General features: G+C 36.9%; 4 protein-coding genes across 5 annotated transcripts; 2 read left to right on the top strand and 2 right to left on the bottom strand.

Annotated features, from left to right (window-relative positions):
* Positions 1-334: 334 nt before the first annotated feature.
* Positions 335-8,715, bottom strand: LOC133692221 (dolichyl-diphosphooligosaccharide--protein glycosyltransferase subunit 2-like). Its single transcript, XM_062113005.1, has 19 exons — positions 8,366-8,715; positions 7,858-8,050; positions 7,670-7,759; positions 7,285-7,347; positions 6,913-6,982; positions 6,472-6,536; positions 5,702-5,756; positions 5,168-5,295; positions 4,941-5,056; positions 4,371-4,440; positions 3,977-4,081; positions 3,751-3,840; positions 3,524-3,669; positions 3,214-3,325; positions 3,056-3,139; positions 1,821-1,901; positions 1,504-1,728; positions 824-946; positions 335-605 (listed from the first exon to the last, which is right to left on the bottom strand). The coding sequence occupies exons 1-19, from the start codon at positions 8,515-8,517 to the stop codon at positions 489-491; spliced, it is 2,085 nt and encodes a 694-aa protein (XP_061968989.1). The 5' UTR covers positions 8,518-8,715; the 3' UTR covers positions 335-488.
* Positions 8,716-9,392: 677 nt separating this feature from the next.
* Positions 9,393-11,286, bottom strand: LOC133691585 (H/ACA ribonucleoprotein complex subunit 3-like protein). The gene is made up of 4 exons (XM_062112153.1): positions 11,133-11,286; positions 10,924-11,001; positions 10,490-10,532; positions 9,393-9,808 (listed from the first exon to the last, which is right to left on the bottom strand). Exons 2-4 carry the CDS (start codon positions 10,975-10,977, stop codon positions 9,711-9,713), a joined length of 195 nt encoding a protein of 64 aa, XP_061968137.1. The 5' UTR covers positions 10,978-11,001; positions 11,133-11,286; the 3' UTR covers positions 9,393-9,710.
* Positions 11,287-11,391: 105 nt separating this feature from the next.
* On the top strand, positions 11,392-13,131 carry LOC133691584 (uncharacterized protein At1g03900-like). Its single transcript, XM_062112152.1, has 3 exons — positions 11,392-12,026; positions 12,144-12,431; positions 12,896-13,131. Exons 1-3 carry the CDS (start codon positions 11,538-11,540, stop codon positions 12,959-12,961), a joined length of 843 nt encoding a protein of 280 aa, XP_061968136.1. The 5' UTR covers positions 11,392-11,537; the 3' UTR covers positions 12,962-13,131.
* Positions 13,132-14,708: 1,577 nt separating this feature from the next.
* Positions 14,709-17,639, top strand: LOC133691583 (ABC transporter I family member 19). Of its 2 annotated transcripts, none has more exons than XM_062112151.1 (6): positions 14,709-14,982; positions 15,056-15,221; positions 15,704-15,755; positions 15,894-16,030; positions 16,614-16,700; positions 17,107-17,639. In XM_062112151.1, the coding sequence occupies exons 2-6, from the start codon at positions 15,084-15,086 to the stop codon at positions 17,392-17,394; spliced, it is 702 nt and encodes a 233-aa protein (XP_061968135.1). In that variant the 5' UTR covers positions 14,709-14,982; positions 15,056-15,083; the 3' UTR covers positions 17,395-17,639. The 2 variants fall into 2 exon arrangements, with proteins under 2 accessions (XP_061968135.1, XP_061968133.1); XM_062112149.1 differs by having other exon boundaries at positions 14,711-14,982; positions 15,061-15,221.
* The last annotated feature ends 1,965 nt before the right edge of the window (positions 17,640-19,604 follow it).

Here is a 19,604-nt window from a genome sequence, read left to right as displayed (position 1 = left end):
TTAACCACCAGCTAACCGTGTTTCTTTAACCACCAGCTAACTTCCGAAAGAAAAGAATACACATTAAAATAAATAAAAAAACCCTACTCAAGCCCTTGATGCATGCATGCCAGCCAGCCAGCCAGCCACCCATTAATATTATGTAAAGTAGAAACAGTTTCACTTTATTTTTTTCTTCACACGGCAGGTGTGTCCTAAGACTAAACTAGCCCACATCCTAAAGCAAGATTGATCCATCCCCTCATCCCCGCACGAGGGTATACCCCGTAACCCACATGGACATAGAAAAGCCAAGGGGAAGTCTATGCGGTGAAAGGAAAAAAAACCCATAACATAGATGAACCCTTTTTCATTTCGTGCCCAAAATCTTAACAGGTATAACATAATTGATAGTTTACACCCCCTACAAAATTGAGTCAAAATGTCCAACTGTTTTACTTCGAGGAAAATTTCCTGTCTCCAGTTACTTTGGCAACAAACTCTCGTCCTCAGGCAGATTTCAACTTGGATGATATAGAGGCCAGGTGTGAAAGGATTCTGTGCCCAACAAACATCAGGAAAGCTCCCAAGAAACCAAGAGCTTTCAGTGTTGTGAAAAGATCCCACTGCTCAGGAAAAAAAATAAAAATGAAAGGGTGAATTCTTCGGGAACAAAATGCTTCTAACACCACTAATAGAAGAAAAATATCACTAATACCCCAGCAAAAAATCAAAAGTTGCATATCAAACACACATCAGTGAATACAAGCACTAGAAACCTTGCAGGAATCACAAGTTAATCGTCAAATAGGAGCACATAAAAAGCATGAAGTGCGAAACTGACCTTCAGCCAGAAAAGTGCGTAGAGCAACAAAACTGCTGCAATGCCAAGATGGAAGAGGACAGCGAACATGGCAGGAACGGATGAGGAAGGGAAGTTCTTCAGGTTCACCCCTAAACGCAATAACTGTCAAGAGGAGAAGGCATGTTAACATATGCCACTCATTCACATCCCCTATGTACCTTGTCCCTATTTATTGGGAAGAGAAGATGGCAAGAGAAAACTAGGCAGAAAAAATTAACAATGCACAGTTGAAATCCCGACTCCTTTTCCACACCAGAATGTCAATGAAAGCAATGTGCAATACCTTCTCTGTCCTAATAGAAAGGGGTAGTCTAAACTCCTGATGCTCACCTGATGTCATCTAGAAGTTCTAGCAATAACATCTAAACCAACAGGTTCAATTGAGTATTTTCAATCAGAATTACAATAAAACACATCCATATCGGCAGGTGTCTGCATAAACACAGCAATCAAAAGATCTTTCCAACATAAGCACTCAAATTCCTAGGCCCAGGTCATACTGGAAGCACTATATGGGGCATCCCAAGCTGGGACAATTTAGATAGAACAAATGAATTACAGAAGTAACTAGGAAGATTCAATCAATTACACTCAGAAGGGAGCAAATCTATGTTAATGCTCAAGTGTCCAGAATCTGTGTCAGATAATATAATACTCACCCCAACTAAGAACCCAAGTAATGGAAAAAGTGTAAGACCCAAGAAAGCATGAGAAAGCTCCTTAGGTGGAAGCTTTTCAGGAACCCTGAAAATGTGAGTTATCTCTGCTTTAGGACCATATCTCAAGTTCTGATCAAGAGGTTGTGGCGGTGGCTGTGGTGCCTTCTCAGGTGGTTCTGGTAGATCTAGGTCAAGGTGACCAATAGCCTTCAAGAAAGAATTTTCCTGAAAAAGATAGACAAAACAAATTATATCATGCTCATGTCATATAACAACCCATACAAATATAAAAACCTCGTAAGAAAAATCAAGCTTACCATAGCAGCATCACCCACACTGAGCTGAACATTATATTTTCCTGATAAATAGAAAAATTTCTCAACCAGTCCAAGGAAATCCTGCGAGACATATTGCCAAATATAAGAAAAATAACAAAACTTCAAAAGAGACAGAATATGGATGGTTGAATGATTTGTTATAGTGTGAGTCTGTTTCCAAGCAATCGATACTGGTGCACACTAGCAGTATTTGGAAACGAAGTGGTAATGAATCTTGGCATGTGCAAGGGTGTTATACTATCAAGCAATAAAGGCTTAAACTGACTTGCACTCAAATTACTTCGGCTAAAGGTGTATTGATTTGCCATAGCAAAAAGAGCCATTTTCACCAAGGACCCTAAGACAATGTATGATTGCTACACAAATATCGAATAGTAATTTCATTGACATATCATTTAGTTTTATTGCTAGTTGCAATTTAAAAGTGTTCAAAGTCTCTGGACATGGGATTAATTGGCATATTTTACTTCTTAACCATTAGGGTTGTGGAAAAACAAGGCCTCAACTACCAATTTGGTCTTTTGTATCCTCAAACTACTATTTATTGAGCAAATTAAAGCCTGCCGTCAAATTTGATTGTTAATCTAAATGCTATAAATGACACCGTTTTGAAGTAATTAAATTTTTTTATAGATAAAAATAATTACAAAAAAGAAAATGATACACCGTAAGAAACAAATTCAAATTGCTCCAAAACAATATTATTTATAACATTTAGACTAATGGTCAAACTTTGAAAGTTAGTCTTCACGGTCAAATTTGATGGTAGACCTTAATTTGCCCACTAAATAGTAGTTTGAGGATACAATAGACTAAATTGACGGTTCAGCCCTTATTTTGCCACAACCCAAATAGTTGAGGGGTAAAATATGCCACTAAACCTTTGGACATGCATTCAAGATTATCTTCTTCATAAAGCTTACTTTCATTAGTCTATAATTACCATGTGATAAGAAAATCAACTTCATTTTAGGTAGGAGGGAAATTGGTTGGCATTGCACTAATTTACAATTGGAATCAAATTGCTAGGAACCAAGTAAAGTGATTGTTGGCAAAAGCCAACAAGTCAAATTTATATCGATGAGAAACCCAAAAGCCAACATTCATATACATTTGATAGATTTTGTTCCTAAGCTAGAAAGTTGCAAAAACATGTCCATGATCACGTAATAGGGAGGGACAAAAGGGAGAAGAACATTGCAGAGGGAACTTACTAGATTGATCTCAAACTGTTTTCCAGAGCTCCCCACCACAAAACTATGCTCAACCTTAGTCTCATGTGTCAACTTAAGAATTGCCTGCAAGCCAAGAAACTCTGAACAGCTAAATCACAGAGAAACCAATTCTAGAGAAAGACAGGCTTAATACTAACCTGATGTGGCTTAAAAGCATGACCAAGAGAAGTAGACAATTGGAAAGAGAGGCGCAGCTTCTGAAGATGGTTTGCAGATAATGATACAGTATTTTCCCCAGCTAAATCTATCCTGCATGGATCCAAGAACTAGAATTATACCCAAACTAAAGCCATGTAGTTCAAATTCAGTCAAAAGCAGAGCTGAATAAAGGATTGTAAATAAAAATTTAACAAATCCCAAAAGGTCACAATGACAAGCATCCAACATCACAATCAGTGACAGTTAGAAAGCACTCTGATTTGTAACTGGGAAATGTAAAAAAAATACTTTTTGGTTTCTGTGCTCCCAAGATCACTATCAAGCACTGAGATTTCTGCACTGTCAACTTTGACAGCTCCAGTCACAAATATTGGAATCCGAGTTTGGCCTCCAGTGGCATATAAGTTTAAGTGGTCTGGATCATGAAGCACCATCTGCAAGAGTTTGATCTTGTCATATACGGATGTAAAGGCAGATGAAAAGAAGCCTTTATGCATCAAAGAAAACAAGGATACCTCAAAAACAAAAGTGTATTTTCCAACATCAATACTCTTTGGCAAAGCATCCAAGGCATAGACTGCGCTTTCAGGGTTGAACTTTAGTTCCTATATCACACCAACAACAATTAGTGCTGACCATCCGGCAGATCACCAATTCGACCGGGCAGACAACACCACACGAAAGCTAGACAAAGGAACTGAAATGGATTCCACATGGTTAAAGTTAGGAAATAAACTGTACCTGACCCTCAATTAATGAAGTGTCCTTTGAACCAGATCTAAAAACTCCTACAAGTTTCACTGTCAAAGGAGGTGCATTTGAACCAAGCACAGTATTCACCTTAACCTGGTTACAATTATATGGAACGTTAATTTCAAAAAATGGGTGTAAAAGGAAGGAGGTCAAGTTTATGCAAAAACTTTATAACAACTGAAGTTTTTGCAAATCTGAAAAAATTATAGAATAAGAAAGATATCAATTATAATTTTTGCAAAGTCCAAAATATCCAGAATACATTTAAGAAACAGGAAGAATAAAATAATAATGGCCAAGCATGATAACCAGAAAAGCCCATCAGCTGGCACACACGCATGCACAAACACACAAAATGCTTAGCATGCACACAGCAACACACCTTAAGGGCGTCCTTCTTAGTCAATGAAAGAACTGTAGCTGGAAGTGATAGAATCAGTGGAATGGAAACCCTGCACAAAATAAAATCATACTTGAATAACAAAGAATAAAGAAGTTATTTGCAAACTTTTCAGTAAATTCAGCACTAAATATTAAAACAGCTAGCCACATCATGTTATCCTACTTGTGGCTTTTCTCAACCAAGAAATGGACAAAGCAAAATATATAAAACTGAGAAAATTAACATGCAAACATATAGCTAAAAAATAAAAAATAATGTTCAAGTCTACAAAGAAGTCTTTAAATTTTTGCTTTAAAGGCAAACTTCTGCTCTTAGAGTTGCAAGAGACAGCAAGCAGCTCATAAAACATATTTGAAATTTCTTTTCACGGAAACAGCACATTTTCTTGAAGCACTGAAACTGCAGTCACTGAAATTTGTTTTCTTTTAATGGACTAATCACATATTACAGATTCCCTTATATCAGGCAAGCAATTATCAGAACAAGTTCTACATAACATACATATAAAATGCTGACAATCACAGAGAACTAAGTTAAGAACACACTTACGAGTTGCTCTCTAGGGAAGCCAAGGAATCTATTTGGTTGAACAAGTCTTTGGCATCACCTGGAATTCCAATGCCAAGTAAAAATCTTGCCAGACCCAATACCAAACCACTTGGTAGCTGAGAATCAAATAGGGAGAAAGAAAGCAAAGACAATAGCATTAAACAGTTTCTGCACTAGAAAAATAGCGGAACAAAGACCAGCAACAACAACAACCAAACCTAACTCACATTCAAGCTTCCTGAAGTCACAGCCGCAAACGCTGTCAACCCTCTAACAACAGAGGATGTGGTTGAAAGAGGACCTTGATGTTCATGTGCATCAACCAGTTTCTCATCAAAGTAAAAAGCTCCATCATCTACAATAAATTTTTTTAGCTTACTAAGTACATTATGGAATAACATAAATAGCAGCTGACAACTAGGTTTTTTTTTTGGAAAAGGTTAAAACTGATGAATAGGTGAATGAAGCATGGCCTGAATTTAAAACTGGTGAAGATCCTTGATGTTAGAATGAGGGCTTAATTTGCCAAGTCAAATCTAAGACACAATAGAGTGCCAAACTGTGTCTTGGAAACTTAGCTTAAAATCAGCAGAATTAGGGTTCTGGCACATGAAGAGTAATATGAAGAGGAGAGTAGAAATACCCATGAAAGTTTAGAGAATATAAGCACATTGCCACCATGATAAGAAATGCTTTGGCGGCACAACTGCCAAAAATTATTATGATATACAAGAAAAGAAGAGAAAAAAATATTGACATACCATATTTCTCAATGCTGTCAAATAGCTTCAATATATCATTTTTAGTTGTACCAATCTGCAAATGGTAAGCAAATGTAAGAAATAAGATATTGCAATGACCACAGAAAACAGCAGCAGCAAGTATATTAGAAGATACGATATAATTTATACAATAGAAACAAAAGCCCTCACACCATACCTAGCAAATTACTAATAGAAGTTTATACAAATAGATAGACCCACAAGGAAACAGTAGATTACATAGCATAAAAGTAAGTCAGGCAATGATTGTAACTACATTTCTAAAGGACATGCTGTTCTAAAAATTTGGATACATTAAGCTCTGGATTTGTTCTCAGAATACAGGATCTATAGCAGACATAAATCCACTACATAAGCAAAGCAGTAGGAATAACTACTGAACACAGACTATGAACCAATTTGAAACGAAAATTTAGAGCAAAATTTTTGCTGTGGATAGAATGTGCACCAGAAATCACCAATATGCTTATGCTTTAAAGAAAACAATAAGGAAAACAACAACCATATAACCTATTTCACCTACAATCACAAATTACAAAGTAACATAAATTCCTTAAACAATAATCATATAACCTATTTCACCTACAATCACTAATTACAAAGTAACATATATCATTGGATGCCAACAAGTTTGATGCTGATAAGAAAATTAACAGGTAGTGTCTTTATTAAAAACATAAGAGAAATGTTGGGCTCATGAAAAAACTAAAAGTTCTATTGAGGCAAAGTAAGCAAATCTTCCAAATTACCAGAGATTGATCGATCTCAGAAGATGATAAAGAGACAACACCAGAAAGTGCTTCAAGTGCTAGACCTGAAAAGAAACATGATCGAGCAAATTAGGACGAGCCACTTTAAGCAGAAGAATTAGCATGGCATCAAGTTCTAATTTCAACAACACACCACAATTTATGCATTGAATGTTAAACATGCCAGTGTCTCCATCCAGATCTTTTATTCCCCATTTTTGGGATGTTCCAAATTACATTTCCATTACTATTTCTAAGCACATGCTTTTTGTCAAGTCTACAAAATTATGCTAAAACAATGATCAAAACAAAGTAGCATTTGTGTGGTTACCAATAAATGTTAATGCAATAATTGCATATTCTCTTAAAAGAGAAGCATTGAATATATAAGAAAGTTGCTAAAGAATTCATCATGGTATACAGAATACTTATAGAACATACCAGCAGCAAAGGTACTGGACTCAGGATTATTAGAATTATAGCGCCATCTTCCATCACTCTGGCTTAGAGCCTGCCAATAATTTGTAAGTTAACTAAAACATGCGCAGAGAATTGTGTTTGAAGAAAGTAAATTTAAAGCCAAGCATCAACCTAAACATTGTGGAATAAACTTCTAAGCAGACCAGTAGCGGGCCTACTACACTGACCAACTATCAAGACACCAGCAACTAGTTCCACAAGGGCCCTAATCAAAGAGGGAGAGTTCCAGGCAAGGGTGGTCACTATTGAAATCTTTTTTACCCCTCACAGAACAGTCCAGTGCCAAGCTTATATCCTCACTCTAATACAATTCCAAGTAATGCAAATACCAACCTTGATGGAACCAAAAACTCCTTCAGCATCAGCAAGATACAGATCATCTTTAGAAGTTTGATCCTGCATTAAAAAAAATTCAGCCACAAGCTTTAGTACAAAATTGGCTAGGCTTATGCTATGTGGCCACAGCTTGAAAGTTGTGTTCTCCAATAAGTAGTTGAGTAAATAGATCCCTAGCAAAACATTAATACTGGTGAAATCTTATCTTCAGGATTCAGATACATTCCTTTGCTTACAAAAATCTCAACCTAAAAACCATGACAAATTACTTCTCCCTTGCATTATAGAATGATTAGAAGAGTTCCCAAATTAGCAAATGCTGAAAAAAGGAGAATCAAGCTCGAAACCCATAACACCTAAAAGTTTTTGTTATATGGATTACCTTGACAAATACTAAACCTCCAACTGAATAGTAGAAATCAAGCAGAGCACCTGCGCCACTGACAGTTGCTTGTAGTCTTGAAGCAACACCCTTTAAGAGAGAGACCCATTATCACACATTGTCTGCAATTTTTTGTAACATAGAGTATATACCCTTCCGACCAAAAACAACATAGAGCAAAACAATACCTCAAAGACATCCTTTTCTATGTCACATTTTAATATTCCGTTGACTTTTAAGGCATAGAATAAATCCTTCAACGCAGAAGATGGTGACCCCAGAATTTCCAACACAGATTGGCAAGCAGCTGTGTCGATATCAGACTTGTTATCAATACCAAGCACCTCAAACGTTCTGAGTGCCTCGTATGTTTCTTCTAAGCTGGTGGCACACACAACATCTAGTCAAATCACTCTTTCTAGTTTATGCAGACACTACTACAAATTAGCTAAAAAATTACCACAAGACACAAAATTTATCATTTTCATAGTATCCAAACAGAGGTAACAGCCAATTTCAGTTCTACAGAATAGCCAGATCTCATACGGTAAATTTACAAAGGCAATTTTAAATTCAGTGATTAGTAAAATTTGGCATCGCATAAGGATTAAATCAAATTCTTCTAATTCAATTAGAAAATAATAAATTGAGAGATTAGATGTCAATTAGAAGGGTTTAATTAGGGTTTTTGAAAACCTGAAAAAGGATCCGTCGCGCGGCGTGAAGAGCTCTAAAGCAGCAGATCGATGACAATCGGAGATCGGTTGAAAGATAGAAGAAGCAAAGGAAGATGAGCAGATCGATGCCGCAACGATCAGCACCAGAAATCCTTCCAGACTTCCGGCCATTTTGTGCAATAAAATTAAATAACCGCAGCAAACACTTAACAGAAATAAATTATGTTACAGAGTCATCAACATTCAAGTATGTGCAAATCGTTCGCAGTGCGAGTGTGCGGATCCGATGACTATAAAAGTCGTTGCCCTCTTCTCTCCTTTCTCGAGTCTGGACTCACTCTCACACTGTAGTCTGGACTGTTGTTAAGAGGAAGCGGAGGGGTTTTATTTTTATTTTTTGATCCCGAAAATGCCCATAAGTATTCCATAAATACCCGTTATGTACACTGGTGTGAGTAGACATGGCGTATCAAGTGTTGCCATCTGGTGGCAAGATGACTCAGACTGACCATTGGTGGATCATCTTTGGGCCTTTTTGGGTAGCCTTTCTGGAATTGAGCCCATTCTTAAGCCTAGGGAAACAGAGATCGAGATTTTCTATTGAGCCCAAGGAAATAAAGGCTTGGGAGCGTCTGAACTCGTGTAAAGTGTAAATAGTCTTGAACTGGATCAGATAGTCTTGATTAAGTGTAAAATAATCTTAAATTAATTTCGGAGGAAAGGCGACGTTTTGAGACATTGTTAATTTGTTATCAAACCCATCTCATTCTTTCAGTTGACCCGACAAAACCAAGTGATGACCCAGTCAAACCTGTTCAAGTTAAAAATAGTTTTTTTAAAAAATATAAAAAGCTTTAAAAAAATGATAGATTTAGATTAATCCCAAATAAAAACCCGGCTACATTTAACATCTTTCACTCAAAAGATCGCATGGCCTCTAGGTTTATCGTCTTTCACTCAAAAGACCGCAAATGACACAAGCTTACGGAGAAAACAAACTCGTCATTAACTTAGTAAAAAAAAGAATATCATGAAAGAAGTCTAGATTTTTAGAGAATAATAGAAATTATATCTGAAAATCTTACTTAAAATAGTTCTTTGACATTAACTATGAAAACTTAGAAGACACAATGGTGTTCAGTTTGCCAACAAGCTTTACAACGAAGTTTTCATAAAAGATCCATTTGTAGGATTTTTTTATTCTATCTAGGAAATAGTCTACAACTATCTGGGCTACAACGGGGGTGGCTGATGCACTACATTCAGCAACCAAAGATGAAAAGACACAATACTCTTCAACATGCACGAAGGAAAGCTCCCCATTCAAACACTTGAAGATGAAAAACTAGACATCCATAATGATCTCAGTACTTCAGAGGTGACTGTTGGGTTGGCAACAATCCAAACCGCTTCTTTAACAGAACTCTTTGCCTTGAATATTTGTCATCGGGGGAGAAGCGGGCTGCAATTTGTAAATGGGGAAAAATTAATAAGTGAAGTTTGTATCTGAAGTACTAAACATTGATCAGAGAAGGACACTCAGGAGCGATGGCAAAGCTCAATATGTGTGTAGTCTTTTTGTCTGGAAAATCCCAAGAGAAATCATATTTAGCTCATGCAAAACATGCCATCACAGTTCAGATTTGTGAAGCAATGAAGAATTTGAATGAAGTCAAATGGCTGGATCACCAAATGCATGTTTAAACCAATTTATCTAATCACAAATCAACCAAAAGCAAAGGTCAAATCCAAAATCGTTTGATACATGCAAACATAAACCTTTAAAGAAATTTTATCAAGAGTCCAACCACTTGTGACATTGTAAAAATTATTCAACTCACAAAAACAACAGTACAAGTGAATGTGGGAAAAGGTTTTCAAAACAGCACATCTGTAAATATGATTTTGGATAGCATAAAACAATCAACCCCGATAGGTCCAGTGATATTAAATGTTACTTCTGGTATTACTGAAATGTAATAAAACAGAAGAAGAAAGACAATGACGGTGGAGAAGGATCACTAATCATGAGAATTTATTGTTTGGATGAAAGCCAATGATTACGGCAACCTAACAAATTTCCAGTTGTGAATTTCATAATCAAAATAAAAAAAAATATTGCAGCATGATAATGAAAATATACCTGGGTGAGCAGATTGAGTGGGCAAGCCCAATGGTGATTCTTTCTGCAAAAAAGAAAAGGCAACTCAACAAAAATATAATAAACAACAGAAGCAGAAAATAAAGATATTCAGAAGTATGGAAAAAACAGCAGGTTTCTCAAAATCTCATCTCAAGAAGCATGCCTAGCAAAATCTTCAAACAATAAAGACAGTTTCCATTGCTTTCAAATACAACAAAAGTAAATCTTGACAATACATAAAATTTCCTAGGACATATACTTAGAGAAGCCTGACCCTGCTTATCTCACCATTTAAACCTCTAAAAAAATCATTCCCAAACAAAAGATGGCATCTGAAACAAGGATATGCAAAACCTAGAAATACAGCTAAAACACAAAACCTAGAACACCAAGTAATCAATAAGATATAAGAAGCCAGTCTCAAAATAACATACCTTGGTAGTGTAGACTTTGTCACCATTATCGTTTATGTAAAACTGAAGATACATTGTTCCAGCTCCTTATTAACCTTCCTACAAACAGCAAAGTGAAAATCACAAGGAGCCCATCTTTGCAAAAATCCACATAACATAATTAAAAGCCAAAAAGCATGAAAAAGACCACAGAAGAGTAAAAAATAAAGAAACCCTAGTGATGGCCATACCTCTCTCGGCTCTTCTTGCAAGGGACTAGAAAGTGGAGACAGCGCTCGCTTCGCTTCAAAAGAGATAATTGTTGAACGAGAGCGACTAGGGTTTATGACCCATTTTTTAATAAAGTTACGGACCAGGCCCACATTGGATGGAACCATTGGGCTCATCCAATCAGGCCGGCAAGACTTTTGGAAAACGCGTAAAGCCATTGACAAGGAGACAAAGGGCAAATCAGTAATTAGGTCATCATTCTTTCTCTCTCATTACAGTTGACCAATCAATCACTCTTCGAATCCACGTCTCTGCTCTCTCTCTCTGATACCTTCTGTTTTACCTTTCAAAGCTTAAAATCTCTCCGCATTGGGCTTACAGACTCTCTAAAAACCTACATCATTGCCTAAAGGACGCCAACTAAAATGTCATTCGAGGAAGACGACGAGTCGTTCGAGCACACACTTTTGGTGGTTCGCGAAGTCTCGGTCTACAAAATCCCTCCTCGCTCCACTTCCGGCGGCTACAAATGCGGAGAATGGTTACAATCCGACAAGATCTGGTCTGGACGGCTTCGAGTCGTGTCCTGCAAAGAACGGTGCGAGATCCGATTAGAAGATCCGAACTCAGGTGAGCTATTTGCTGCTTGTTTCTTTAACCCTGGACAGCGCGAGAACTCCGTCGAGACAGTCCTCGACTCGTCCCGGTATTTCGTACTTAAAATAGAGGACGGGGGAGGCAAGCACGCGTTTGTTGGTCTAGGGTTTACTGAGAGAAATGAAGCGTTTGATTTTAATGTGGCGTTATCGGATCACGAGAAGTATGTCAGACGAGAAAATGAGAAAGAGAGTGGCGAGACGAGTGAGAGTGACGCTCACATTGATATTCATCCTGCTGTTAATCACAGATTAAAGGTAGTTAGCTTAAAAGTTGATCGCTTTATTTTGGTTGATTAATGGTGTTTAGTTAAGTTAGTTTGGTGTGATCATTGAATTTTTATGAGATTAAAGATCCATAATTTTGAATTATAGGAAGGGGAAACTATAAGAATTAATGTGAAGCCTAAGCCAACGAGTGGAGCTGGAATGCTATCAGCTGCAGGGCTGTCTGGTTCGGCAACTGGAAAGCCTAAAACTTTAGTCATTGCCCCACCTCCAACTGGGGCGGGGAAACCAAGGTCCCCACTTCCACCACCTCCCAATGATCCGGCTGCTGCTCGAAAGTCGGCTGTGAATAATGTTGGCATTGGTCTAAAAGCACCACCCAGGGAATGTACACCGCGATCTACTGATTCTTTATCGGACCTGTCTTCACTTGAGGTATGTCTGCTTTCTATATATCCTGTTTGTGCTCTTGATGATGGTATTGTGTGTTTGAAATGTTATGCTAGCTTAGTTCAATCGATGTGTTCTTTAGAAATGTGAAAACACCGCACATTATGCCCTGAAGATTTGCGTTTTGATAAGGCCATGGACTTGTTATGTTCCCTCGTTGATTGTTGGTAATGTGATGTGTGAATAGAGTGCACTTGACTGTATGCTAGGATAGTAATGTCATGATGGGGATAAACTGATTACAATTTCCTTTCGGAGATCCTGGTGTATTCTTAAGGGGAACGAGGGGATTTTTCTGCACTATATTTGTCTTTTCCCCGTTGTGTTACGCACTCAAATACTACAACACATCCCATGCTTCGCACTTCAACTAAATGTATGTTGCCTTAGTTAGTAGATGCATATGTGACTGTGTGTTATATAGTTCCCTTGCTGTCCTGCATCTGCAGAGAAATCTTCCTTCAACAACAACAGGATCAACCAAGACAGCTACATCGGGATGGGCTGCATTCTAACTGTGTTGGGGATTTATTGAGCATGATTAAGGCATTTGTTTTACTTTTTCTTTGGAAAAGATGAAAAAAGTGGAGGAAATCGAGAAATGTAAGCAACCATGAGCTATCAAATACGACCATGTGTGAAAAATAATGTTATATGAATGTATCAAATGCTTTTTTTCTTCTTACGTGAACTGAGTTCCTATTTCTACATGATAGAGAAAAAGAATGGTGTCTTTATTGTTCTAGTTTCCTGATGTGTACCCTTCACCAAATATGGTTCTTCTGTCATGCTCCTGCCCCTGACCCATGAGAACGACGAAAAAAAAGCTCATAATCCGCAACAGGTGCAGGCTGACACCTGTTTCTCAAAGTAGCTTTCGGCAGCTAGGTTTAACAAGTTGAAAACTTAAGTAAATGTTGATATCAACAGGGAATTGCTGGTTTAGGGCCTGTTTTAGGGGGTGTAGAATTTAGAGAATCTAGTAGAGTCTGCGTTTTAAATACAATAGGGTTTGGCATTTTCTTATGATCCAAGATAGAAAGAGTAGCCATAAATTCATTTTCTGAATTATTTACCAAACATGCTGGGGATAAAAAGAAAGAAAGAAAGAAAGATACAAAGTGTTTAATTTTTATCTCAATTAGTTTTTAATTACTTTTTTATTTCACCATTACAGACTTCTCAAACTCGAACATCATTTACCAAACATCATAAAAACTAAACACCTCAATCTTCAACCACTTTCTAAGGGAGAAAACTTACCAAACTTTAACACTTCAATCTTCAACCACCTTCTACTCCCTTAGAAGTCAATTTATAGACGCTTTTTACCTCCCACGCAGCTACATGGCACCGCATAAGATTCGTTGTTTGCGCTTGGGGGACAATTCTGGATTTCCAATGTTCCCATTCACAGCTAGAGAAAGCTTAATTGCCCTTTCGCAGAACTAGACCTGAAATCTAGGACCACCAGACTGGCTGGGCTCGTATAAAAATCCCCTGCAGGTCTGCACGATGGCTTTCAGCTGCACTTTCATGCCAAGCGCAGCCAGGATTATGATCTCCAATGTAACGGAGTGAAAGAGGCCCCAAATCTGTAGAGAGAATTCATTCTCAAAAGAAAAGGGGGAAAAAAATAATTCCCTGAAGAGAGACAACTCTGTGACTCATTCTCTAATTCGAGAGGGAGTCTTGTCTAAAGAGTAGATATTTCTACAAGAGGTGGCTGATGATTCCCTTCCCTTCAATGCCACTTGATGCTGTATAAAACAAACTTTTGAAATCATAATTGTGGATTGAGTTATAAATTGAACAAAATATCATTTTTTATTAAAATTTAATTAATTATATCAAATTTTAGTGCCCAGTACAAATTAATTGGATTAACACCAATATTTTTTTTAAAAAAATAAAGGGGTATTATTTAATAAAAAATATTTACCTAAACTAGCTTGATAATCGATAACTAGTAATTATTTGATTTAATAGCACATGTTTTTTTCCATATCAATTACCCAGCTAAAAATGCCTTCTTTAACAAGAATAAACGGATTTTCCAGTGGAAAAAATGAAAAATAAAATAATCTAAAACCGACGTGGTTAACAAGGGAGATTGTTTTCCTAGTTTGTTTTTGTGGTTGTAAACCAATACTAAACGGGCTCTTTTAACGGAGACGTGGTGCACCCAAAAATCACCACGTGTAAAAAGCTGGTGCATCCAACGTGACGGCCATCAAACCCGCTGACTAGCTCTTGGCCGCGAAACAAACCAAACCAACAAGAGAGGCGTGTATAATAGAATCACCGATGACAACACAATATCTCCGTACAACCACCTCAATTTGCAGAGCAAAAAAAGTAAAAATGGCAGAGAAAGCTTCTCAATCAATAGAAAAAGGAGAAAATGAGAAGGCAAACAGTATCAGTATATGCGGAATGCAATTCGCATACGCAGGACAGCATCCACTCTTCTACGATTTCAATCTCAACATCTCTCCCGGATCTCGTTGCCTTCTCGTCGGCGCTAACGGATCCGGTAAATCAAAATTTTCGTTGATTTTGAAGCATTACTAGTGATAATATATACTAAGCTCATTACCTTTTTGTAGTACAGGGAAGACCACTTTGCTGAAAATAATGGCAGGGAAGCATATGGTAGGAGGGAAAGATGTGGTGCGGGTGATAAATGGTTCGGCTTTTCATGATACGCAATTGGTTTGTAGCGGTGACTTGGCTTATTTAGGAGGTTCTTGGAGTAAAACTGTTGGATCTGCTGTGAGTTTTGTTTCTTGTTAAAGCTATATTTGTATGGTATGTTATTATATTTGCGTTTTTTGTCATAGCATTGCATAGTTACATTTGATTGTCTAGGGTTTGTGCTTAAATTCAAGTGATTAGAAGTGATTAATTAGCTTAATTATCGAATAAATTACTATACATTGGGTTGACTCATGCTTTTTTAATTTTATGGTGCTCAAGTTATAATTACCAATGTTTACAGCATTAAAAGAAAAATAGACACAGGAAGGGGAGAGAAATCCCATCTGATCTCTCAAAAATGTTAAAAAAAAAAATTTCTCATGTCTCTGTCTCTTTATTGTGAGTAGTGGTAGTTTCAACTTGAGAACCCAGTAAATTTTTTTGGATTGAATTTTCAAATGATGTTAGGGTTTGCTCTTTTTTTGTTCCCGTCGAGTGCATTTTTACGTACTGTAAAGAAATTCACTCTGGATGAATATTGCCTTGTGGTTTTTCAGGGAGAGATTCCACTACAGGGCGACTTCTCTGCGGAACATATGATATTTGGAGGTAACTAGTGACCTCTTAAGAGTTGTTTCTTTTTCTTTTATTTTGTGTGAAGGTGCTGTGTGCTCTTTCATTGTCAATGATTTGTTGTTAAGATTTAATAGAATTGAGATTGCACTCTGTTCTTTGTATTTCTGGCAGTTGAAGGGACTGATCCTGTTAGAAGAGAAAAGTTGATTGACCTGCTTGACATTGATCTGCAATGGCGAATGCACAAGGTATCTGATGGGCAGCGGCGAAGAGTCCAGATTTGCATGGGTCTTCTCCATCCATTTAAGGTATGATGAAGCTATGAAGCCTTGGTCAGTGACCACCTATAAGAATGGGGCGTGTTGGAATGTATCAGAGTCAGTTTTTATAAATTCAGCAAAGCAAAGTCATCTAGGAGAACACGCATTTCTCATTGGAACATTTTATTCTGTAGCTTTTCTTTTATATTGTGCAAAATTGTTCTTTGTTAAAGAGATGCTTGCATCTATGAAATACCATTTGTATTTTCTTACTGGTCTGGCTAGTAATCTAAGCCAAAGGGTTCAACATGCAAGTCTTGGGCCACCTACTTGTGAGATCGATTCATCTTGGGCATCCAATCTACTAAAAATAACCCAAACCTGGCGAAGTTGCCCATTTTCCATCTTTAACGGGCTATCAATTTGCTTCACGGGCACACCCCATCAGTTGGAACTTGGGATTTTTGTTTGAAGATCTTGGTTCAATCCCTGGGAGGGGTGGGTATTTAGGGATTGGGAGGTGGCAATATGGCTATCAGTTTGCATTTCGGTTGTTTACGATGATGTTGCTGAAAGACCATATTATCTCAAAACTTCCTTAATGAGTAGGATCCAAAAATTTTAATTGCAGGTTCTTTTACTTGATGAAGTTACAGTCGATCTAGATGTTGTTGCCAGGATGGATTTGCTTGAGTTCTTCAAGGAAGAGTGTGATCAGGTATGACTCCCTTTTTTAAATGAATTCACATGCACACTCACAGATCTGATCGAATGATGGTCAAAAAAATTAGAAACAGTGGATTTGCATAATGTAGCCAGGGCACAGAACAAGTGGTCCCTGCTTGTATTATCTGAAAGAGAATCATCACCACCATGTGAATTTTGATTATTAGATTTTGGATCCTTCTGCATCACTGTGGCTATTTTTTCTGATTTCTTGAGTGAAAATCATTTTGCATGGAATCACCTCTGTTGTCTGTTTTTGAAGATATGGAGTGCTTAGAAAGTGTAAGGGTCAACGTTTATGATTCTCTTGAAATGCGCATCAATATGGTTAGAGTCCCCGAGGGAAGTTCATCATGTTATAACGAGACTTTTTCTTTTTTCTTTTTTTTTTTGTGCAGAGAGGAGCTACAATTGTATATGCTACTCATATTTTTGATGGGTTAGAGACTTGGGCAACTCATCTAGCTTACATACAAGACGGTGAGCTGAGGAGGGCTGAGAAGCTAACGGAGGTTCATGAGTTGAAAAGCTCAGCCAATCTGCTTTCTGTTGTTGAGTCTTGGCTTCGCTATGAAACCAAGAGTGAGAAAAAGAAACCCACCAACCCTCCTGCCCAAAATCAAAAGACCTCTCCTCTTGGTAGTTCTCCTTTCATGTCATCTAGACACATGGCATACTACCGTTGATCCTTCCCAGATCAATTGTTTCCGTCGTTTTTTTCAAATTCAAAGCTGGATATAGAAGAAAATAAATGAAAAGGCTAGAGATGCCCATGAGCTCGCAAGGAAAGTGGTGAAAGCTATTTAAGCTGGTTATTTTTGGTACATGCTTGTATACTGCTTGATTGATAACATGAAATATAAATTTTCCCTTTCTTGTAGCTCCCTGTATTAACGATGATAAAGGAAGGGCATGCTGTTGGTTTGCATAATATGCGGGCTAAAATGTTGTTTTTAATCTGTTGCCATCTTCTCAATTAAACGGCTGAGATTTATCCACTGCAATTCAATGTAGTTATGAAATTGCTGTTCCTGATTTTGTTCCAATACATAGTTGTAACGTAATTGCTTTATTCAATTGAATGGAATTGGTAGAGACAGTAACGATGGGATTACGGACACAAATCTTGGTGGTAATTATACCTCTCTATGTTCCTTGGCCTCAGCTTGAGACCCTTCGACACCTTCAGTTTCACGAACTTCTTTGATCCAGATGAATGCATTTGTATCTTGAACTGCCTAAAATTAACAGTGGAGTATCTGGAAATTAGATCTTAATAAGAGTCGGAGTCGATTCAATATGATGCAGACAGCCATTGCAATTCTGTAGTTGTCTTGAGTTTGGTAGTAGTAGTTGTTGTGCTTTAGGTGAAACTTCAAGCTTGAAGTGGGATCCCTGTTTCTAGGCTGTGGAGTAGAAGACAAAATGAGAGCGAGAGCAGCAAGGGCGGGCCGAAGAATCAAGATTGAAGCTCTGGCAAGCATGCTCGCAGAAAAAAGTTGGGGCGGGAAATGAGAGATCTATCCTTTTTCCTGCCATATCATTGGTCGCGGTCACTTTTGATGTCCATGTTTCTCCAACTCCCCACCCAACCACCCCATCTACAGCAACACTTTCCAAAACTAAGCTTAAGGTTTGGACTTTGGAATATTCTCTATTTCTTGCAGTATTCATCCTTTCCTAACTTAGTTGATAATTTCAGTCAATCTAATGGGTTGACTCAAAAATTCTAGGATGATGAACTTAATCCATTACAAGTTCTTGAGTGATCTGGGTTTTAGTGATTCGGTTGCACGCCAATAAAATCCAACCAAGTTAACATCAAGAAAATTATTTTTAATTATAAGAGGTGTAACTCAATTTATCAGACTCTGAATTTGCTCTTTCGTAATCACTAGTTCGAGTCTCACAAATCTCAGAGTCACTTGAACTTATATGGTCGTTAACTTCAGAGCTTATAGAATTAGTCGAGATGCGCGCAAACTGACCCGGACACTCACATTAATTAAATATTTTTTTAAATAATGTTATTTTAATAAAAATATTTAAACCTAATTAACCCGGTAGTTGAATACTCCAAACCTTTTTCTGAACTAAATTTTAAGTCAGGCTGAAAAATATGATTTCTAATAATTACAACGTTAAGTGCAAAATATACTGATAAGATAAGTATTATTAGTTTAGTAAACTGTTTATTTTTGTATTTTAAAAATATTTTTTAAAATTTTTATTTTATTTTTTATATTATTTTAATGTATTAATATTAAAAAATAAAAAAATATATTATTTTAATATATTTTTAAATAAAAAATATTTTAAAAATATAATCTTTCCCTCGTATATCCTTTAAATATAACGTTGTACCCGCTGAAAGAAGGGGGGCAAAACTGCCTGTTATTTCCGCTTAGTGTATTAGTTTACGACTCGCTTCGCATCATCTCATGTGGATTGTGGAGAGTGCGTGTTAGGAAGACGACGCAATTATGAGTATAATAATGAGCATTTCATGAAGTTAACGGGAGGAAAGTTAGGCATTAATTGGGCAATTATGAGTATAATAGCTGGACATCATCATTGATTAAAGCCTATATTTGATCTAATTAAAGTAATTAATGTAATATTGATATAGAAAAAGCTTGTTCTAAAACGTCTCTATTATTCTATGTGTTATTCGTTTGTTTTTATTTTTTATATTCTTTTTATCATAGTTTATGTTTTTTAAAATTTTATTTTTAAGAATTCTCTTGGTAATTTGAATTTACTATAATTAAAAATAAATAAATAATTATAAAAAACATAATTTTAATTAAAAAACACTAACCCATCAACACGCTCTGACCAAACCGTGTAAAAAAACAAATAAACATATTATACGGAAAGGTATATAAAATGGAGG

Source organism: Populus nigra, chromosome 4 (genome assembly GCF_951802175.1).
Source record: "Populus nigra chromosome 4, ddPopNigr1.1, whole genome shotgun sequence".
In the NCBI taxonomy this organism is placed as follows: domain Eukaryota; kingdom Viridiplantae; phylum Streptophyta; class Magnoliopsida; order Malpighiales; family Salicaceae; genus Populus; species Populus nigra.
This window is presented reverse-complemented; position numbering and strand designations above follow the sequence as displayed.

Coding starts and splice junctions, on each gene's coding strand:
- LOC133691584 (XM_062112152.1), top strand. CDS start 11,538: ATGTCATTCGAGGAAGACGACGAGTCGTTCGAGCACACACTTTTGGTG. Junction 12,027..12,143: donor CTGTTAATCACAGATTAAAG/GTAGTTAGCTTA, acceptor TTTGAATTATAG/GAAGGGGAAACTATAAGAAT. Junction 12,432..12,895: donor CGGACCTGTCTTCACTTGAG/GTATGTCTGCTT, acceptor CTGCATCTGCAG/AGAAATCTTCCTTCAACAAC.
- LOC133692221 (XM_062113005.1), bottom strand. CDS start 8,517: ATGGCCGGAAGTCTGGAAGGATTTCTGGTGCTGATCGTTGCGGCATCG. Junction 4,441..4,940: donor GCTTCCCTAGAGAGCAACTC/GTAAGTGTGTTC, acceptor TATTTTGTGCAG/GGTTTCCATTCCACTGATTC. Junction 1,729..1,820: donor GTGTGGGTGATGCTGCTATG/GTAAGCTTGATT, acceptor TATCTTTTTCAG/GAAAATTCTTTCTTGAAGGC.
- LOC133691585 (XM_062112153.1), bottom strand. CDS start 10,977: ATGTATCTTCAGTTTTACATAAACGATAATGGTGACAAAGTCTACACT. Junction 10,533..10,923: donor ACAAAGTCTACACTACCAAG/GTATGTTATTTT, acceptor TCTTTTTTGCAG/AAAGAATCACCATTGGGCTT. Junction 9,809..10,489: donor CACTCAATCTGCTCACCCAG/GTATATTTTCAT, acceptor TACAAATTGCAG/CCCGCTTCTCCCCCGATGAC.
- LOC133691583 (XM_062112149.1), top strand. CDS start 14,754: ATGACAACACAATATCTCCGTACAACCACCTCAATTTGCAGAGCAAAA. Junction 15,222..15,703: donor GTAAAACTGTTGGATCTGCT/GTGAGTTTTGTT, acceptor GTGGTTTTTCAG/GGAGAGATTCCACTACAGGG. Junction 16,031..16,613: donor GTCTTCTCCATCCATTTAAG/GTATGATGAAGC, acceptor TTTTAATTGCAG/GTTCTTTTACTTGATGAAGT.